Source organism: Osmia lignaria, chromosome 16, assembly GCF_051020975.1.
Source record: "Osmia lignaria lignaria isolate PbOS001 chromosome 16, iyOsmLign1, whole genome shotgun sequence".
In the NCBI taxonomy this organism is placed as follows: domain Eukaryota; kingdom Metazoa; phylum Arthropoda; class Insecta; order Hymenoptera; family Megachilidae; genus Osmia; species Osmia lignaria.
This window is the reverse complement of record NC_135047.1, coordinates 7,818,904-7,838,871: the sequence shown is the minus strand read 5'-3', so window position 1 is coordinate 7,838,871 and position 19,968 is coordinate 7,818,904. Positions and strand designations below refer to the sequence as shown.

At 40.4% G+C, this 19,968-nt stretch overlaps 1 protein-coding gene across 10 annotated transcripts in view; it reads left to right on the top strand.

Moving 5' to 3' along the window:
- The window catches only part of LOC117600613 (ELAV-like protein 1), a 43,071-nt gene that overhangs the window by 11,389 nt on the left and 11,714 nt on the right, over positions 1 to 19,968 (top strand). For 2 of the 10 annotated variants that reach the window (XM_076692815.1, XM_076692813.1), the window contains 6 exons: positions 11,628 to 11,863; positions 12,713 to 12,816; positions 13,190 to 13,343; positions 15,105 to 15,143; positions 15,952 to 16,210; positions 18,971 to 19,012. In XM_076692815.1, coding sequence (XP_076548930.1) covers positions 11,668 to 11,863; positions 12,713 to 12,816; positions 13,190 to 13,343; positions 15,105 to 15,143; positions 15,952 to 16,210; positions 18,971 to 19,012 — 794 coding nt within the window. In that variant the 5' untranslated portion in view covers positions 11,628 to 11,667. Of the gene's footprint in view, positions 1 to 745; positions 2,524 to 2,560; positions 3,483 to 3,516; positions 8,264 to 11,627; positions 11,864 to 12,712; positions 12,817 to 13,189; positions 13,344 to 15,104; positions 15,144 to 15,951; positions 16,211 to 18,970; positions 19,013 to 19,968 lie in introns of those variants that run through there. The other 8 variants (XM_076692814.1, XM_076692816.1, XM_034316246.2 and 5 more) reach the window with 8 other exon arrangements.

Sequence of the window (19,968 nt, the reverse complement as noted above, 5' to 3'; positions counted from 1 at the left end):
AATATACGTATATGTACATTTCTACGTTCAATTTATTAATAGAGGATTTAATGACACTTGTCACAATGTATCTATCGAGGTTTTATATATTTTTACCGACAGATTTATTTTTATTAAAAAAAAGAAAAACCGCTTTCACAGTCGAGACTTTGATCAATATTTTAGAATTTGGTTAAATTATTTGATACAACGTGAATACGAATTTCCATCATGATTTTCATTTATTATTATTGAAAGGATGGTTTTTAAATTTTTTTGGGGGGTAGAAACCATCTGTCTCCGTTGAAAGCAGCAATTAACGCGTTTTTTGTGGTCATCTAATTGCCAGTGCTCGTTTTCCATGAATTTACCCTTTCATCAGGTTCTTCTGACACCTGTACGCAAACCCCGCCCTGTTACATTCTTTTCTTCTTTTAAATCTCTTGTCCTCTTCCCTTGCTTCTTCAACCAACATCCACAAGCTGTTCTTTTCCGACTCTGTTCGTGTCCTTATCCTGTCCTTTCAATTGGTATCGGTGGAGATGCAAAGTCCAGAGGGTCTCCTGAGGGAACAACCATTGTTTACGACCCTTCTGTAGCGCTTGCGTACTTGGCAAACGTCCATGATTTTATTTCTCTTCTCTTTCTTTGCTTCTTTTTTATCCACGTTGTTTCTCATTGTCTTTGATAGCCGGACGATTATAATGTCCAGGGATTTTGGGGAGTACAATGATCCTTTTTTTTTTATTCTTCTTCAATGGATAGGTTCTATTTTGTATTGACCTGTCGTAATCGTATGTTGTCTGGATATTGTTCGAACGTTTCAATTTATCGTACGTCTTCCACGATTTTCCGACAACTTTAACATTTTCCTTCCTCCTCCGCATTTGTTGCAACCCCTAACATTTAGCGTTCCTCGACGGAGAGCAGGAAATACAGTGATTGTTTTTAACCTTGATTTCGCGCCTGCGCGTTTGCTTCTGGTTCTTCAATTTTCTTACCACTTTTCCATATCCCCAGCCATCTACTACTAACCTAACCTAACCCAACCTATCTCAGGTATCTGAGAATCTCTCAGTGATGTGTACCTATAAAGAGGAGCACAGTCATTGTTCCTAGGCCTGATTCAGCGCCTGCGTATATCAGTTCGTCCCACAACTTTTCTCGTTCCTCATTTCTTACAACTTCAGCCTCGTCTCCCTTTCGCCCCCGGTTCACCGCCGCTCCTATCGTATACACATTATAATCTGAGTAGTAGTGATCCAAAGAGAAGGGTGCATTGCCTCTATCCCAGGCGCTTGCGTACATTCCATCGGTCTCTCCTCCTTTTTCACTTGCTCTTCAACCGCTATCCTCCTAGGTTGACTCCCACCCCTTTCGTGGTCTAACCAGGACTAGTATCAAGAAGGGTGGTGGTGGTTGTCGAACGGGTGCACGGATTGGCGGTGGCGTACAGCTCCGTCAGTTTAGTTACCGCACCACATAAAGGCATTGCGTTGTAGACACCGTTATACCCGCAACATTCTTATACTATTTGCTTCTATATCTTCAGTTTTTAATCCTTTGATTACGCAATACGTTCGTATACATCCAAAACAATTATTACATATATAATAATATACGTTTATTATTGCTTTCTCCCTGACCACGTGTTCAACCGTGTGTGTCTGTGTGTGGTTCACGCACAAACGACCTCGAAGTTAAACAACAACAATAACAACAACAAGAATCATCAGGAACTACAGAAAAAAAAAAAAAAATAAGTTCTTCCACGTGTGTCTTAATCAGAGATCTTATGATTTCGTTCGTCCCTGTTCTTCACCCTTCCTCGATCCTTTTCTCTCACCTTTCAACCCTTCGAAGATCTCCGGGTTCATGCGTACGCGTTGATTTTTCTCGACTCGTTAAAAAATAAAGGGAAAGATTAAATTTAATAATTTCGGTGGGAAAAAGTCAACGAATCGACGTCTGGAAGATTGAAAGAAGAGGAAACACAAGAGAGACGAGAAAGGGAGAGGTAGAAAGAAAGAAAGATAGAAAGAGAGAGTAAATAGTGTCAGACGGTTGGAGTGACAGAGTGACACTATAGGGTGTGTTCCGTCGATATTCTTCGTCGTTTTTTTCTTTTAATTCTTATTTAATTGTTTTTCGTCTTTCCTGTCGTTCAGCCGGAAATCAAGTGTCGCGTAAACGAGTCGTTCGATCGATGAAAGAAACTGTAACTCGTCGTACGAGAAAGTGCAAGAACTTGATTTTTAGTGTTGTTCGGTAAAATAATAAATTAAAAAGGAAACGAAACACGCACACGTTGTTTAAAGAGAAATTAAATGAACGAGTCATCGGAATGAAATAATTAAAAAAAATGAGAAATCTAGAGATACATAGATAACGTAAATAACAAACAGAGAGGGATAATCTATATATTAAATATAATAATAAATGATCGTAACGCAAAAAAATAAAAAAAAAAATTAACCCAGACCGTCGTTTCGTTCTACGCCCAGATATCGGCATCCTCCAACCACTGATTTTCATCGTTAACCGGTATGTTCATTTGTTTCTTTACTTTTGTTGCTTCTGTGATTCTGACGTTCGAATTTATTATTATCGTTCTATTATTATCTTGTTATATTAATTGTTGATTAATTAATTATCGTTATAATTGCATACATTACATTATTCTCGATCTCTGTGTACTTACAATCGATCCATGTGTTTTTTGGTAGCGGTTTATATTCGACTGCTGCCGATTCAATTTAAATATATGTTTATTATCCTTTGCCGGAATATCCTCGACACAGGGACCGATCGCAGGATACCATCCCTACGTCATTCACCGTCGTTCTATCCTTCGGTAATCCTCTTTTCGTCGCGTTCTTTTGGCCAGTGAAAACGTTGCGATTTTTATGAAAAATTACATTCTGAATTCTAAGATTAGAAAAATAAATAGAAAAGAATCGCAATTTTATCCATTTAATCGAGGGAATAAAAAAAAAAAAGGAAGCAAGTGTCAGGGAAACGTGGCTCTGAACAGCAGCTGATGTTTTTCCACGGCGCAGTATCCACGGGCCAGAAGTTTGGGCGTGGCAGTGGAAAGCAACGTGGTGGCCGGTCACGAGAACGCGAACGAGCCAACACCTCTTGTCATTTTCAGTTCAAACTGTTCCTTTTCCTTTTGCGGAGCAACTCAGCGAAAGGTTACGAGAAACGATAACGGAACGTATATTAAAAAAAAGACAGACGAAAGAGTTTAAAGAAAATAATTAAAAAAAAAAAGAAAAGAGAGATATATATTCATATACATATACGTATACATATACGAATCTATCGATCGAATGTTAAAATAAGTTCGGGGTAAAAACAAGACGATGGAAAACGGCGAGAGTGTACACGAAGGATCAAGCAGATCCAGGATGGAGCAACTGGCACTGCGGGTCCTCGTCGAGGACAAGCAGGAAGTCTCGAGAGGGACGCTTCCGTCCGCGATGGCCTCGATCACAATGGTGCGTGAGAGGGATAAAGGGGGTGTTAGATAGTCCATTTTCAAAGACAATAACACACACGGAATTTTTTAAGTATCCCTTCCGTTTCATCGTGTCACCATTTTTTTCGTTTCGTCGAAGGAGAAAGGGATAAACCCTTCCGAGTTAAATCAACGAATAGACAATAATTATCGTTCGTTTTTGCTCAAAGGGTCCATTTCTGTCTTCTTTGACACGCCTCGTGAAAAAGAATCGAGCTGGAGATGATTTTTAATTACAACACCTTTTAATATTGCTCTCGTGATAAGTGTCCTTAGAGATACGAATTTTATTATTCGTTTCTGTTTTCCTATGAAAATTCCCAGCGGGTCGTTGAAGTATCAAAGATTGACCGAGGGATCGCGAGGCTGGTAGGCGGATGACAGAGCAGAATGAAAGGGAGAAAAGGATAGATATTCAACGAGCAGAAGCGAAAGAGAGAAAGAGTAGGTCTAGTTGGGGAGGCTCGTATTGATCGTTCCTGGGTCCATGTGACGCGCTTGCGTTTCGCCGTGGGGTAAAATCGTGGCGAGGGTAAACTACGGGAGAGAGGGTGGAAAAGAGAGCGAGGGAGACGGAGAGAGATCGGTGTGCCGGGGTTCATATACCCCCAGGGTAACTGCAACGTTCCATCGTGCCACCGACCAATCAATGGAGCTTCTCTACTTCTCAGTCTCTCCCTCTTTTTCCTTCACCCCGTTCATTCGTCATTCTTTTTATTCCTCCTTTCCCGGCTCTTCGTCCATCATCCTGTGGCCACGTAACACGATTGGATCGGCTATTTTGATTTTCGGAGAATCTCAAATAAATCTAATCACATTTCGCGATCATCGATCTAACCATAAGCAGACGCTTCTTCTTTTTTTTTTTTTTCCTCCCCAAGCATTTGTTTACCTTACGTAATCACTCTTTGTGGACTTCGAGGCGAGTCGTAAGGTTTCCTCGGATACTTCGTGATACGATCATTCGAGCCGAGAGGCGATCAGGAATCGGTGAAAATTGGTTGGTTGTTGCGAAACCGCAGGGGAGGAATTAATCGATCGCACCTTAATTAGCGTAACGATTACGTGCTCGCTTGATCGATTCACCAGGTTCTGTTTTCTGTTTCCCTTAGTCGGGGTCGAGTAGCTTTCGTGCAGATGCTCGTTAAAATCCTCGTCATCCCTCTTTCATGTTTCAACGATAATACCAACCCTCTGACGTAGAATACCGCTAGTCTGTTCCAAAAGTAAAACATTTTCTTCATCGTTTATTTTTTATTATGACATTTTCTCTCAGTGTTTCCATGATTTCTCCTTGTTTTTAACGAGTCGAGGGTTCGACGAACCCTGAAGAAACTTTACGGTCGTACGTACATGCGCGTCGATGAACAGAGGTGGGGCCAACCCCCGAAAAACCGAAGCTTCGACAGCTGGATCACGATCATACGAAAGAAGAGGGTTTGCCTTTTCGAATAAGAATGATTCACGATCTATATGCTTCTCCATGATTTCGATTCTGCGTTTAATGGTCGATCATTCTGCTGAAGTTTCATGGGTATTGTTAAGAACGTAGACACCAGATGGGCATTTGGTACGCGAATGAGAAATGATTAGACTGATCTTTCGAGCTAAATCGAAAGAATTTCTTTATGTTCATTGATCAAGGATTTAGTCTTCTATTGTAGCTACGATGATAATCAAAACTCAACTAATTTGTATAATTCCATCTATTTGTTTCATGATTTTCATCCTTCCTGATGGTCGATTTGGTGGAACGTGTTTCCATGGGTATTGTTAAAAAAATGGCACCAGATGGGCCTCGCGAATGAAAACGATCAGAGGGTGTACAAGTGTGTGCTTGTGAAATATATTATTAACCGGGTTTATTTCAACGGATAGGTAAATTGTATCAAGGTGAATCGATGGCTATAGTACCATAGGTGGGGAGGGGGTCAACTTGTCGAAAATTGTAGTGCGTGTGAACCCTAGCTTTGAATCGCATGCTTCTTTTATAGGACAAACTAAAATTAAAGTTGAAGAATGCCCTTCATTAAAGAAGGTCGTCGCATTTCCGGTTAGTAGGGAATAACTGGAATAGCGGCAGCTCACAATCAAGGGTTGCACCTTGGAATTCCTCGAGGGGGCCAAAGTAAAAAGATGGCGATTTATATTTTTCAACTTGGATAGTTTTTAAATGTCAGCTATTTGCCTTTCGAAATTAAAAAAAGCAGAACCATGAAGCCTGAAACTTTTGGATTTTACTTATTTACTTAATCGTAGGGTCGTTGTTCTTGTTGCTAAGGCGATCAGAGGCCAGCAAACTTTCATAATTCCAACGGTAATGCGGCAGAACTTCCTGTCCCACCGTGTGGCTGGTTTTAAAGCTACCGAGTATAATGGAACATATTCGCATATGCGTCAGCTACGTGTCCCTATTTCTTTCTTTCTTTTTTTTTCCATTCCGCATCTGTTACAAGTCCTGTCGTTCTGGTCCCAGTTTCTCACCCTTATTTTTTTCATTCTCTGCCACAATAACTAGACAATACCTATGATTTTTCCGTGGTGATGATATTGGGCAATGATATCATCTCTTATCATAACTTTAATAGACAGGAGACCGAGAAACCTTTCTACCTCGACTATGTATATTCATAGTATTTAACGCGGATATATTTATAATTTCACTCGTACATAGTCGGTTCATGTCAGAAACTATTCATGGAATCGCTACTTTCGAACATTGTGTAATCGGACTGTGCTTTTTTTTTTTTAACTTGTAAAAACGATTACGCGTGGTTCCGCATAAGGGTGACGCAAGACAGCGGAAACGAATTTCCGAAAACACAAACTCTCGGTTATTGGCACGACCGCCAAGTGTTGCTCGGCTTGTTTCGTCAGCGGCGCATAATTTTGGCCCGTCGTCATTTTAGAGACTGGCCTCTTGATCTCCAGAGATAAAGGCAGGGTAAGGTCAGGGATGCCGAGCTTTTTCTCAACGTTCCTGTTCGTCCATAACTTTCATTCAATTTTTATCATTTTTAGATGTACCAATGTTTGAGAAAATCTAACGAAATTTTGTTTATCGATTTCCTTGGAAAGATTCAATTTCATGGTCTCTGGCAAATGGCCACCATCGAATCTCAACGATGTAATTCATGGTTTCGAGTTCACTGTCGATCAAGAGAGAGAGAGGCCACAGGGCCTATAGTACACGGGGTAAAAGGACTCTTGTATCGACGCGATAGAGCTCCGGTACGACGGGGGTCAAAAACCGTAAAGGGGTGGTCATGATCTGATGCAAGGGGTGATGCAAGCAACGATAGAGAGAGAGGTTTAGTGGGAGGGCATACTTTCTGCCCTCGCAATATCAGGGTAGCCATGTTGCAAACATTTCTAACGAACAAACCCCTGCAAACATCTCGAGGGCTCGGAACGCTTGAAATATTGTCTGCGAAGCGTTTAGCCAATGTTGACACCCTCGTTAAAGATGCAAAATTCAAAGTGACAGGTGTCCCGTTTAATTGTACGCCGTAAAATAAACAAAATTGTTGGTAACGAGTTGCTTAACGCTATGCCAGTAATTTCTTAAGCACGTGACAATTTTGATAGCACAAAAATAATGATAAATTTAGAATGCCGCGGTCACTACCGCGGTTGTGTTGAGCGTCTGTCATAGGGTTAACAAAAATGTAATCGCGGAAGGTTTGTGGCAGACGCGGGGAAAAATTGAAAATATTTCAAATTTGATTAGGGAAAAAATTGTGCGTTTGCCGGGACAAGGGGTGCTAGTTCGATCGACGACGGGAGGTCGCAGTTTATTTAAGAACACGCATACGTCTCTTATTAGTTCGATCGGCAACCCCTCGTAGTGTACGCGCGACTCGCTAGAAGGAGATACGTAATATAACGAGGGGTTCGCGAGACGGGCATAGCCGAGGGTGCGCGACCGTGGCCGACCGCTTCCGAACTCGACCGAACAGGCTCGCGAAGCGATGCAAGCCGCTCGTAGTACGGTTGGTGTGTCCAGTCTCTAGGCAGCCCCCGCCCGTGTCGTGTCGTTATTTCCGTTTCCTTAGTATAGTGTTTAACGCTTTAATTTCTAGTCTCGTGTAACCCTCTTACACATTCACACACGTACACACACACACACACACACACACACGTAATCACGCTCTCTTCTTTACGTACACATACATTCATACGTCGTACTCCCTTTTTTCTTTTTTGCGGTCGACGTATACGAAATTTGGTAGTTTCGGTTTCCGAAAATATTAGACGCAAAACGATTTCCGGCTCTCTGCTCGCAGATACACATATACACACACGCGTACAGACATATGTGCTGGGCAAAGTGAAATCGAAGGACCGTCGACCAGGAGACGAGCATAAATGCCGATTTACGAGCGCTCGCGTCGTACTTTTCTTTCATTGATTTCCCCTTCTGTTCCGGGCGGCGGTGCGAGAGCGTGATAGTAGGTGTACATAAAGAGAGAGAGAAACAGAAAATAGAGAAGACGAGAGACCGGCGCGATACATCGACGAGACCACGAGAGTAGTCGTGTAGCACAGGCTGTTTGCACGGTGCTCGGTTTCGCGTGCGACCGAAACGTTCGAAGAAAAAGGGAAGCGACGTTCGCGTCGTGAAAACGAAGCACGAGCAAAAGTGTCGCGTCCCGGCGGAAAGTGTTCTCTGTGTCTCTGTGTGCATGTGTGTCGTGTGCTTTCGCGTGCATCGATCGTAAAGTAGAGAAGGTGGCTCCAGATTAAAGAAGTTGGAAAAAGGTAAGCTGGGTAGTTTCGTTCGTTATCATCATCGTCGTTATCCCGGTTTTTCTCTTTCTATTTGTTCGAAAGATTCTCGTACGGATGCTGTGCAACCTCGTCCAGAGAGAGATTCGGAGCACGTGCCTCACGAGTTTCATGCCACATTCTCATTCTCACCCTTTGCTTTCTGCGTTCTTTCTCCCTCTCTCGCCCCCACTTTCGGTCACCTTCTCCCCCTCTTTCTTCGATAGCAGGCACGAGCTATTGCGTTTTTGCCTGCTCCCGAGTATATGCGTGCGTGCGAGCCTGTTTTCTCGCGCGGAAAGGGGCGTACGCAAGCGGGAGAGGTTTCCCTTGCTCTCTCTCTCTCTCTCTCTGTCTCGTACGCGCACCGGCGAAAGAAGAGAAAGAGGGGAGATAGCGGGCGACCACGAAAGAGAGAGGGAGAAAACGAGCGAGGCAGGGACCCGAGAAGTCGCGCTCGTATTGATCGGTCCCGGCCACGCGATTTTCACGATCCGTCGCCATGGCCACCTGGCCACCGGCCGAAGATCGTATCTGCCAGCGTACGTGAAAATCGAACTTTAACCCACCCTCACCTTCCTCGTTAAACCCACCTGCTACTTCTGCTACTAATTTATATCGTCTTTCGAAGAAATCATTGACTAAAGGATTCCTTTAAAGATGGCAAACATTTTTAACTAATCCCTAACTTGAGCGTAGAGAATTTTTGATTCTGGAATTACTCTCGGTCAGTGAACGATACAATATCTCGAGAGTTATCAGTATTATTGTGACATGTGACGCCATATTGATTTTAATTCGCAACTTGATTACGTAAAATTTTATGGTGTCGCTTTTGTCGCCATAATGATATTGATCTTACGATGGAATAATTCAGAAAGATACGGAGATAGGTCAGAAACTTATGATACTCTAAGTAGTATAACCAAATCTTGAGATAACATTGTAGGAGGCAACAACGAGACGGGGTGGAATTAAAAAAAAAAGAATGTAGGGGTAGAAATGGTAGAGATACGTCGGTTCTCTCGATTCTCTTAGATCGGCCGCGAACGAGATCGACTTTTATCGAGCGGTTGCCAAGGGGGGTGGTTTTCAGCATTGTACCGGAACCCCAGTTGCTCGCGTACGCGTGTACACGCAGCCATGCATAACGTCCATTGTCGTACAGATAATGACAGTGTTTCGAAAGTCGCGTTTCGAAGTCAGCAGCGAACGATACTTTTACCGATGTGTTTCTACCGACGACAATGGGGGTCTCTTTCTCGCACTCTCGGCTTCCATTGTGGCGTCCTAAAATATATCGCGATTCCGAGTCGCAGAGAGAGACGCGGATCGATAACTACGGAAGATGCGGGGCTACGATAACCGCAACTCCGACATTTTCTTCGACTGCCCAACGAAACTGCTTATTTTGTTATCCTCGCCTCGATAAGATAAGAATTGATAGAGACTTGAAAGAAAAGGGTTAAACTTAAGGGCACCATCAATGTTTCATCTATCTTTATCTTCTCTTAAGATAGTGGACGATAGTGTTCAGTGTTTAACATTGGAACTACCAAACCAGTCAAAACGACTGGTTTCGAGTTTCTTATTCTAAATTATAAATTTTATCGAGGTATTTTTGTTGAAATGTATATTAAATTATTTCGGTAGTTCTAGCGTTTAAATTTCTTATCGCAGAAAATTTATCTCGCGTCAGTCGAGATCAGAAGCTAGCATCCCCCCAACTTATCAAGGATCTATCTCCGCAATAAGATCAGTACAGTTACCCTTTGCGAGGGAAGCAAAGGTTGTCGCGTTCGTTTTCAGTGGAATTAATAGTCACCGTCCTAGTTTCTTTCCCATAGTTTGAGTAAGGGGGGCCATGCACGTTCGATGCATATAATAAAAGCTATCTATTATCTGAGAGAACGTGGTCAGTTCGTTTGGGGTGACCACAGTCACGGGACAGAAGAGGTAGTCTGCATGGGGTTGCTGGCCCTAAGGACAGCTGATGATTACGTTGAACGAGTGACAGAGACGACAGGCGGAAGGGAAAGAGAGAATTAAAATGTACACCGGTAGCTCGTGCCGACTGATATATGTGTCGTGGCAGCTGTGTGTATTCTCCTTAACCATGAACACCATCGGCACCCTACGGTCCTTGTCTGTAATTCCCCTTTACCTCTTTCTCTTTCCACTTCGTTCATTTTCTCTCCTTATTCCTCTGCCAGGCACGCGTGCCTACGTATCGGGTGTCTCGAACGAATTGCCTTCATCGATTCGATCTATCCTTTGATTTGTAAGATTTTTTTTCAAAAAATATTGTATGGTATTTGAGCAACCAGCCTTAGGAAGAATCGCGAACGACCTATAAGGGAATCAAAATATTTGTTTAGTTGGTAAAATTGAAAATAGTGATGAAAAACAGAGTTAAAAAGTATCTAATGCTTTCCTCGATCAGAATGAAATGATAAAAGTTGAGAAAAATATTGAACACCCTATAGGTGATTCCAGCGTATCGAGCACGGTGGTTTGTCCGATAGAATGGAAGGGGAAGCACGAGGGAGGGCGAGCCCTTTAAACCAGAACGGGGTTCGTCGCCCCTTTAAATTATCCGCCTTTCTATTGGACCTTACCCTCGCTCCTACCAACCGCCACCACCGCCTGTTCTTTTCACGCTGTGTTTTCAAAGTCATTGTCAGATTACGTCAGCATCCAGTTGCTTGAACCATGAATTTTCGTAAATTGTCCATGACTAAATATAATTCGTTGACTTCCTTTAAACCCTTTCGACCAAAAAAAAAAAGAAAAATGTATAAGTCTAGAAAATTGAAATGCTATCCTTCGATATCACAAATTTTCTTGATTACAGCGAGCAAATTTCAGTTAAACGTTGATAATAGTAAATATTTCTAGGAAAAATGTGTTTGTCGCTACGCTTAACACCTGTATAGGCAAAAACAAAAGGTCCTCTTCTTCCCGGTGTCTTAAACTGCTTGCATCGTCGTGTACACAATGTTTTCGTTTCAACAAACGTTTTTACGTCCTTCAAAAGTCCGTCAACTTCTTACCTGACTAATTGTTTGTTTATAGACGTTTGTTTACTTGACGCGTTCTTCCCGTTCGACTATGGTATGTGTTCCTAATAAACCGATATCGTTCGTTTCGAATTCATTCAACAGCTTTTATCGGTGGTTGTTTGGTCAAGTGGAAGCGGGATATTTAAATAATACTATGGATCCCAAAAGGGTAATAAACGGCAGCTTGTGATCAAAGAAAGTTGCGAGATATGGTTGATAATATCGTGAAATATAGGAAGGATATCAGCGTAAATTCATTGTTTATAAGATGATCAAAGTTGGATTTATTGTTTCAGATTTCGTACGTAGTTAGAAAGGACCCGGTAAAAGAGTGCAATGATGGCGAACGGAATGGACACAGTTGTGCAACAAAACGGTGGATCCAACCTCGGACAGGCGTCGCAGGAAGAGTCGAAGACAAATCTCATTGTAAATTATCTGCCCCAGAGCATGACCCAGGATGAGATTCGTTCACTCTTCTCGAGCATAGGCGAGGTGGAGAGCTGCAAATTGATCCGTGATAAACTCACTGGTAAGTTGAACTTCGAAAATTTCACCCAGGTAAAATCCTCATCACCCGATATTCTGCAGTTGTTTATTTTCTATTGATTGTGCAATATAATGTGACACGAAGGAACTTGCCAGAATCTTTCAGTATAGAGGAGATGGTGTCAATAGTAGATACTGGAGATTGAAAATCATTGACAGACACCTGTCGATGCCAGATGCCGCGAAGGGAGAGATATTGATTTCAAGCTCCTATTTCAGTTGATTTTATCGTATTTCTTTATAACCGTGTTTCTAATTTAATGTAATTGCAATTTTCCTAATAATTAAGAAATTATATGTACACGTAGCGTTGTATGCTAACTATGGGAGTGTAAAAAGATTTGAAAAGCGGATTGCGCAACGCGTTACGTCGATTTTTCTGCAAGGTTAGTTGCATGTTTCGCGAGTACGCATAACATAGCGTAATTTCGCCGAGAGTACACGCGGCTGAATTCCGTGCGTTAGCGGAGAGCACGTGCGTTAACGACGTCGCGACGCTATTTCGAGCGTCGGAGTAGCGGGGGCGTCGAAGCTCCGTCGCTTCATATTCGACCTCATCGTTAGATCCTTCAGGGCCGTATTGCTGTAGTCGGAGCGTTTCCTGTTTTCCAGAAACGTTTGTTGGCCTCTGAATGAACGTTCCCGTTCATAACTTCGACGACGTTGCTTTGTTTTACCCCTTGAGAATCACCCTTTTCTTCGCGTTTCAATGCGGGTTAATTCCAGCATTGTTATTCTTAGTAACCCGGGAACACGGAAGTATTTAACCCTTCGTACATAATATTATTTTTCAAATTATTATTCATCATTCGTCGATTTTTCTATGTTACAGGCCAGAGTTTGGGTTACGGATTCGTAAACTACCACCGGTCTGAGGATGCCGAGAAGGCGATAAACACGCTCAATGGTCTTCGTCTGCAGAACAAAACGATCAAGGTTCGTTCTTCGACTATTTATAATGATTTATAATCATTGCGCTTGATATTTATTCAGAAATAAAATCTCTGCTCCAATTCTACGCGTATATAGTACTACGGTAAGCGCGTTAAGAAGGGAACGGTCACAAATTTTCCGAGATCTTGTTTTAGTTCTAGCCTAATTTTGAAACGTGCACCGAGATGTCTACGCGTCTCGTAACTGTTTGCTTCGTAAACGAATTGGCTGATACTCAGAAACAAAGTATCCACGGTTATTCGGAAAACTGTATTATCTTCGTTAGATCATTATCTATAACGATTCGTAAAACGATCGATGCGTATTCGTCTCTTAAATTTCAAAAAGTATCGTAATCATTGATTTTTTTCTTCAGGTATCGTACGCGAGACCGAGCAGCGAGGCGATCAAAGGTGCAAACCTGTACGTGAGTGGTTTGCCGAAAAACATGACCCAACAGGACCTGGAGAATCTCTTCAGCCCGTACGGCAGAATCATCACGTCTCGGATACTTTGCGACAACATCACTGGTAAGTTATACCGTGCTAATCGAATTAAAGGATTATAATATGATAGATATATAGCACTGTGAGGGGCCTGAATATTCTCAAGATTCGAAGAAATGAAATATCTTCGAAGAAGAGAGAAAGTAACTCGAGACTGTACGTAGTCAGAGTTACAGAGTAAATGGGACGAGTTTCATCATGGAAGTTAGATGAAACCGAGGGTTTGCTCCGAGGTTTTTGAACAGAGTAGGCCATGGGGTTCTCGTACGTTTATGGGGTGGATCGGTGCGCCTACGATCCGAGCGAGAACGAACACACGATCGTGGAACAACGAGCCGAGATTAAAAATCAACTTTTCTTAAACAGCGAATGAAAACAAACACGATTTCGTTCGTCGAGTCGTCTCGAAGCTGCATGATGATTTACGGATCGTTCCTTTTATTTTTATTTCTTTTTTTAAATTTCTTTTTCTCTCTCTCTGTTTACCCGTAGATCAGGCCTGCACAGCAAGTAGTATAGGGAGTAATACATTTGTGGTGAGATATACTGACAATGAGATTTAATCAAATGGAACAACTTGCTGATCAGGCTTACTACAGGCGCCTAAATTGAAAGCATTAGGAAAATGTATATTAGCGAAGAAATAGAGAGAAGAAATAATCGGTTACCAACAGTTTTCTTTTCGTTCGATGTTACGTTTATTCCTTGGCTCATTATTGTTTTACGTTCTCTGCTTACGTTTCTTGGCAGTCGCATTTTGTTTACATCCCCGGTTTTACGCACAGCCTCATGGCCTATCCAACCCCTTACCATAAAATTTTTCATATCCATATATCTGATTTTTCTTTCTGTTTGATGTATTCATTGCCAACATCCTTGCGACTAACAGACATCGTTTTTGATAATATTCAATTGGCTTTTTCTTATCGTTTCTTTTTAATTGTGTTGTTAATTGGTTTTGTGTCAAAAAGACACTGGTGTTAATCTTTTAAGCAGAAGTAGACGAGTTAATTCCTTCGTTTTGCAAATACATTGGAATTAATGAAATAGTTAATTCTGTTAATTAAAGGGGTTAACTCGTTTAAATGAGAAACAAAGCGAAATCTAATATTGCGTTTTGTTTATTAAGTGTTAAAAAATTGGAACCTTCTCCTTTATTTTTTCCTTCGTTCCTGGTTTGCTTCACCACTTATTCTTACAGCGTTATAACAAATTTTGTTTATTTCCTTTTCTTTTTAAGTGCTTTTCAGTTTACTCCTCTTTGAATATATTTGATTTTGTTGTTTTACGACGAAACGAGTATTCTTGCATACTTAAGGACGAGGAAAGGAATAGCTTAATTTAACAGAAAGCATCGCTCGCCCCTTATTCATCTCATACGATCAATTTCTTTTTTCCTCGACGTAGAAAAAGGATAAAAAGAAATCACTAGAGAGTATGAATTTCGAACAACGAATCTGTTCGATTTTGATTCTATCTGGAACACGTCTTTAATTTTTTTTTTTCCATCGCGAATCCATTATCATTTTATTAACTATTTTTCCTTTAAAATTTAAAATTGACAAGATATTTCTCGAGGAAAAAAGATTCCTTCGACATTCTTTTATTTTATCTCATCTCGGTTATTTTCTATTTCGGTGATTTATTTTCCATTGGGGGTTCTTTTCGCGCTCAACTTGGATCACACGTTACATCTATTCCCGTGGACGAATCAGGGGCGAGCGAATCGTGTATTTCTGCCAGTTTGAATTTTAACGTGATATGATTTTTTCCGTTTCTGTTTAGTACGACAGTTTGTGACCGGCGGCGGAGACTATTTGCCCGGTACGTAACTCATACAATTCTTTTTTCTTTTCCCTTATTACGTCCAACGCTGAAACAAAAGCAGCCGTCTCTTCTTCTTTTTTTTGTTATTATTATTTTCTTGGTTTTTTATTCTGACCTCGTACGCTTATCATTTTAAATTGTACAAAAGATGAATTTTCACAAAAAAAAAAAAGAAAAGAAAAGGGAGCAAATATGAAATCACACTCTACTTTTTCTTTATTTAATCTTAGGTATTTCTTGTTCCTTTACCGGCTGCTTTGTTCATGCGACCACAGCAACAATTACGATCCAAATACGTTTCCTCCCGAGCGCTGTTTTTGTTTCTTTACGCTTTTTGTCGTTAGTTACCAATTATGATTTTTGACGAGCGTGCTGTAGAATTATCTCGTGACGGCACGCGTGGTACATTTAATTAATAAAATCGTCGTTCGTTTCCTTCCGTTTTATTCGACCTCATTCAGCTTTGCGAGATTCGTCTGCGATCACCAGACGAGAGAACTAATTATGCTCGTGAACACGACATCGGTGTAAAGAAACGAATCTGCGCGCACCGAGCCACTCGTTATGCAGAAAACGCTGCAGTCATTTTCTACTCTGTATAGAGAATTCGTCGTTGGTAAAATTACTTGAAAAAAAAGAAGAAGAAAAAAAAAAAAAAGACAGTAAAGTACGAGGTATATTGTCTTTTTTATTTACCAATAAAGAAAATCTAATCAACGAGGAATTCTGTAGCTTGCCGTGTCAATGCCATTAAAAAAATACCCATGGAACTCTGTTAAATAATTTGCAAAACCGATTCCGACAGGATTGTCGAAGGGGGTCGGTTTCATAAGGTTCGACCAACGTGTCGAGGCCGAGAGGGCGATCCAAGAATTAAACGGTACCATTCCGAAGGGCTCGTCCGAGCCGATCACCGTCAAGTTTGCCAACAATCCAAGCAACAACAACAAGGCGATACCGCCGTTGGCCGCCTATCTAGCTCCGCAGGCGACCCGACGATTTGGCGGCCCAATCCACCATCCGACCGGCCGCTTCAGGTACATTCCACTGTCGCCACTATCCAGGTACCTACTCGCCTCTACTCGCTCTACCCAAAAATCTTTCTTTCTTTCTTAATCTTTCTTCCATTCTCTTTTATTTCCTTTTATTCTCGTTTCGTTTATCATTCTCTCTCTTGGCTCTGACAGAGAGGGTCGAAGGTATCTATCAACTGGAAAGTAAAACTAGCGTTGGAACTTGTTGAAAGTCATTCTCGAAATCCTTTCGATAATTTCTTCTGCGAACTTTTACTTTCAACTGGATACATACCCCTATGAACTGGATGAGAGTTCTCTTTCTTTTTCATTTTGAACGAAATTGAACTTAAGATATCAGGCAACAATGAGCGTAAATAAATAGTAGAATATTAGTTAAGAATGATTTAGGTATTTCGTCTGTTGAATGGATTTAATAATTTTAAATCTGTTTCGTCGAAACATCAGCGACTGATATTCTATGGGTTTTTATACACCCATTGTCAGCTATCTTTTAAGCTTAATTTCTTTCAGAAACGCATTCATCCGATTCGTTGCTTTTCCTTGAAAAGTTTCATTTGGTTCCTTAAGTTCCCTTCTGTCTCGTTCAATAGACACTCCGAACACGTATGTTCTGAGATCGATCGATCGATCGATGGTAACCTGGATTTTCTGGTCAAATTAGAATTTCAATATTGCCATATTTCAGAAGAAGATCGCTCGATCGATCCACCTTTTATATCTTTTTCCTTGTTTACGCACTCACCGTTTGAGTACCTGAGTACACTGCAGGCTCCTCCTTCTGCACCTCATCTACCATACTTCTCACCTTGTCATTTTTTTTTTTCTAACTTTTTTTATTCCTTTCGACGAGTTTCATTTGTACCCATGCATGCATCTTCATCGTGTTCAGAATCATTATTCCAGAACTTTTAAAAGCACATCTTTCATCGAATCTTTGGTTCGCGTAGCTTTTCTGTTTGTACCTCGAAGAACAGTCATTACGACCTTATATTTCGTGAGATTTTAAAATTGACACCCCCGCGAGTAGCAGTTGAATTTAAACCTTGCGAAATTTTCATTTCACTCTGCTAAAAAAAAGAAGAGTGTAATAAAATTACACAAGTAGGGTATATAGCATTGGAACATTGGAAGGAAGCCTTTCAATCGAGTCGAAGGATCGATGTTTCGATATCAATATTTCAGTGGGGTGACACAAGGCGAAACACCCGTCTATTTTGCCTTAATCCAATCAGAATGTGAAAGAAATTACAACGTCGATTACGAATATTGTCGTCTGATTTTTCTTCGAGTTATAATTATCAACCTATAACACTTTTCTTTATTGATAATATTCTTTCTTGAAACTTTTCTTTTATTTAATCCATCCCTCTTGATGTATCCTATCCATAATCCCCTTTTTCCTTATATACGAGTGGTACAAGGTGGTCTCTAAGAATAGATATTAATTAATTAGATATAAGTGGTTAGTTTTACCAAGGATCGCGTTGATTAAGCGACCGCGCGAAAGACTGATCCTTGACCACTCTGGAAACATGGAGGAGCAAGGCACACACAAACGTTCTGTTATTTCTGTAAGTTTTCTTGGTTTTCTATCTTCGTCGTCCACGGTAAGATGGTTATTACTTTAATATTATTTATCCTTTTGCGGTCCGTTAATCCCGTACCGTACGGTTAGTTTATTTCAAAACAATAAGTAAAGAATAATAAAGCAGTATCTATTATACTTTTCCGTTTCCGTCGTATTGACATTATTTATTGATACCGTATACAATAATATTTAATAATTTGATTATCATTTCCTATTGTATGATATGTAGTAACGCTGAAAGTTTTGAGAATGGTACATGATAAATGTTATCTTTCATTTCTGAATTTATAATTTTCAAAACTTTCAGGGTAGCTGAAAGTTCAACAATTACATTTATCTCAACAGCTCAACGTACTTGACACTTTGAGTGGCATGTTAAAATTGTCAAAGATCCCTTCGCAATATATGCCATTCAAAATGTTAATGTAAATTAACAACGATCTACCTGTAAGAAGACACACCAAGACCGCAAAAGGCAATCTAATATTTGATTCGTAAAAAAAAAAAAATATTTCATTTTTGAAATTATTACCGTGGATACGAAGTTAACGAGTTCGACGGTAATTGAGAATATATTGAAAATAAGAAAGAAAAAATTAATAATTTTCATCATTTTTTTGACGATGAAAATATAAAGCGTATTTTATGTCCGTCTGTATGTCCTAATTAAATTGTAACCGAGACCGGAAATATCGACGATGAGAATCGACGTTCAATCGATCGAAGATTCGACGATATTTGAATTATATCGATTGAAAAGTAGATTTATTGCGCTTCGCTTTCGCTTGCCTCTATTATTTGTAATTCTTAAATTTTCTCCATTAAGTCGAGTCGCTGCAATTATGATTTTACGCTTCCTTACAACCCGGTTGATCCCTCTTTAAATAGATCGCCTATAATTAATTATTATCAGCTCTTCAGCGCAAAGGGTTAATTCTTTTTGTCAATTAAATTCAAGAGCCCTTTTTCAGTTTTGATCTTTTTTATCTTTCTGTTTCTTTTATTGCCTATTTATTTCACGATGAGAAAAGAAAACAGAGAGGCACCATAGATGGTAGTTCCGTGAATCAAAAAGATTTTTGTTTTTTTTTTTTTTTGTAAAAATGGAAGCACAAGGAAGCGACCGACATTTATCCCGACTTTTTTGGCTCGTTCCCGAACTCTCTTTTCTTACGTTGTTCTTTTGTGTTTTGTTTTAGCACTGGCAAGGCCGTGCTTGCCATTAACAAAGGCTTACAGAGGTCAGTATTTTTTTCGTTACTATCACTACGTTTCCTCCCGGTTTTTCTTTTTCGTTTCGATACCATTGATTTCCTCTAATCCGCGTCGCTTCGTTTTTCCGCACAAAAATAATACACGCTTCGCGTTTCTCCAGCTTTGAGATTTTTCAGTGGAAAGTTGACGATAGAAAATTGACGTACCCGAATCGATTCGGATGTAAAAAAAAAAAAAAAAACACAATTGATTCCCTTCAATTTTCTGTCCTTTTTTCTTATCGTTAGTTCCTTTCAAAACATTGTTCTGTTTTTTCTTTCATTTATCTTATCTATGCTATGCTTAGAGGTTCACTTTTGCATAAAAAATAAAGGATTTTGAGCAATCTATCAGTTTTTCTTGTTAATTAAATTTTATATGAAACGCATTAGAGAAGCTTTATTTATTTCGTTCGTTAGCTTTGATGCTTCCACCATGAAACAGAAATTAATAATTAAAATTTAATGGACTGTACAGACGGATCTCGATCAATTTTTCGAAAAGAAAAGAAAAAAGGGAACAAAAAAGAAAAACTCTCGCGATGGTTACTGAAACCATGCGTATCGATTCGTTCGAGAAATTCCAATTCGAATGAACGTTTCTCGATCAGGCGCCGCACTTTTCTTCTCCCTCTTCACCGTTTCATTTCTTCTTCCGTTGTTTCACCTTCGTCGGTCGTGTTTGACCCGAGACCGTGCACCTGCTGCGTCTACTTGGTCTCTGACGATCGATCACATCGAGTGACAAATCTGAACGCTTTAATTGATTTTGCGCACGAGCTTTCACGATTCACCTACGTACACCATAATACATAGAGAACACTGATTGAAGGTAGAACAACGAGATCTTAGTGTAGATACACGAATGTCACGTTTCACTGATTGTTGGTGTAGAGCTGAGAGCGAGGCTAGGTGCACGATCTCACTACGAGAAAATAAACTTA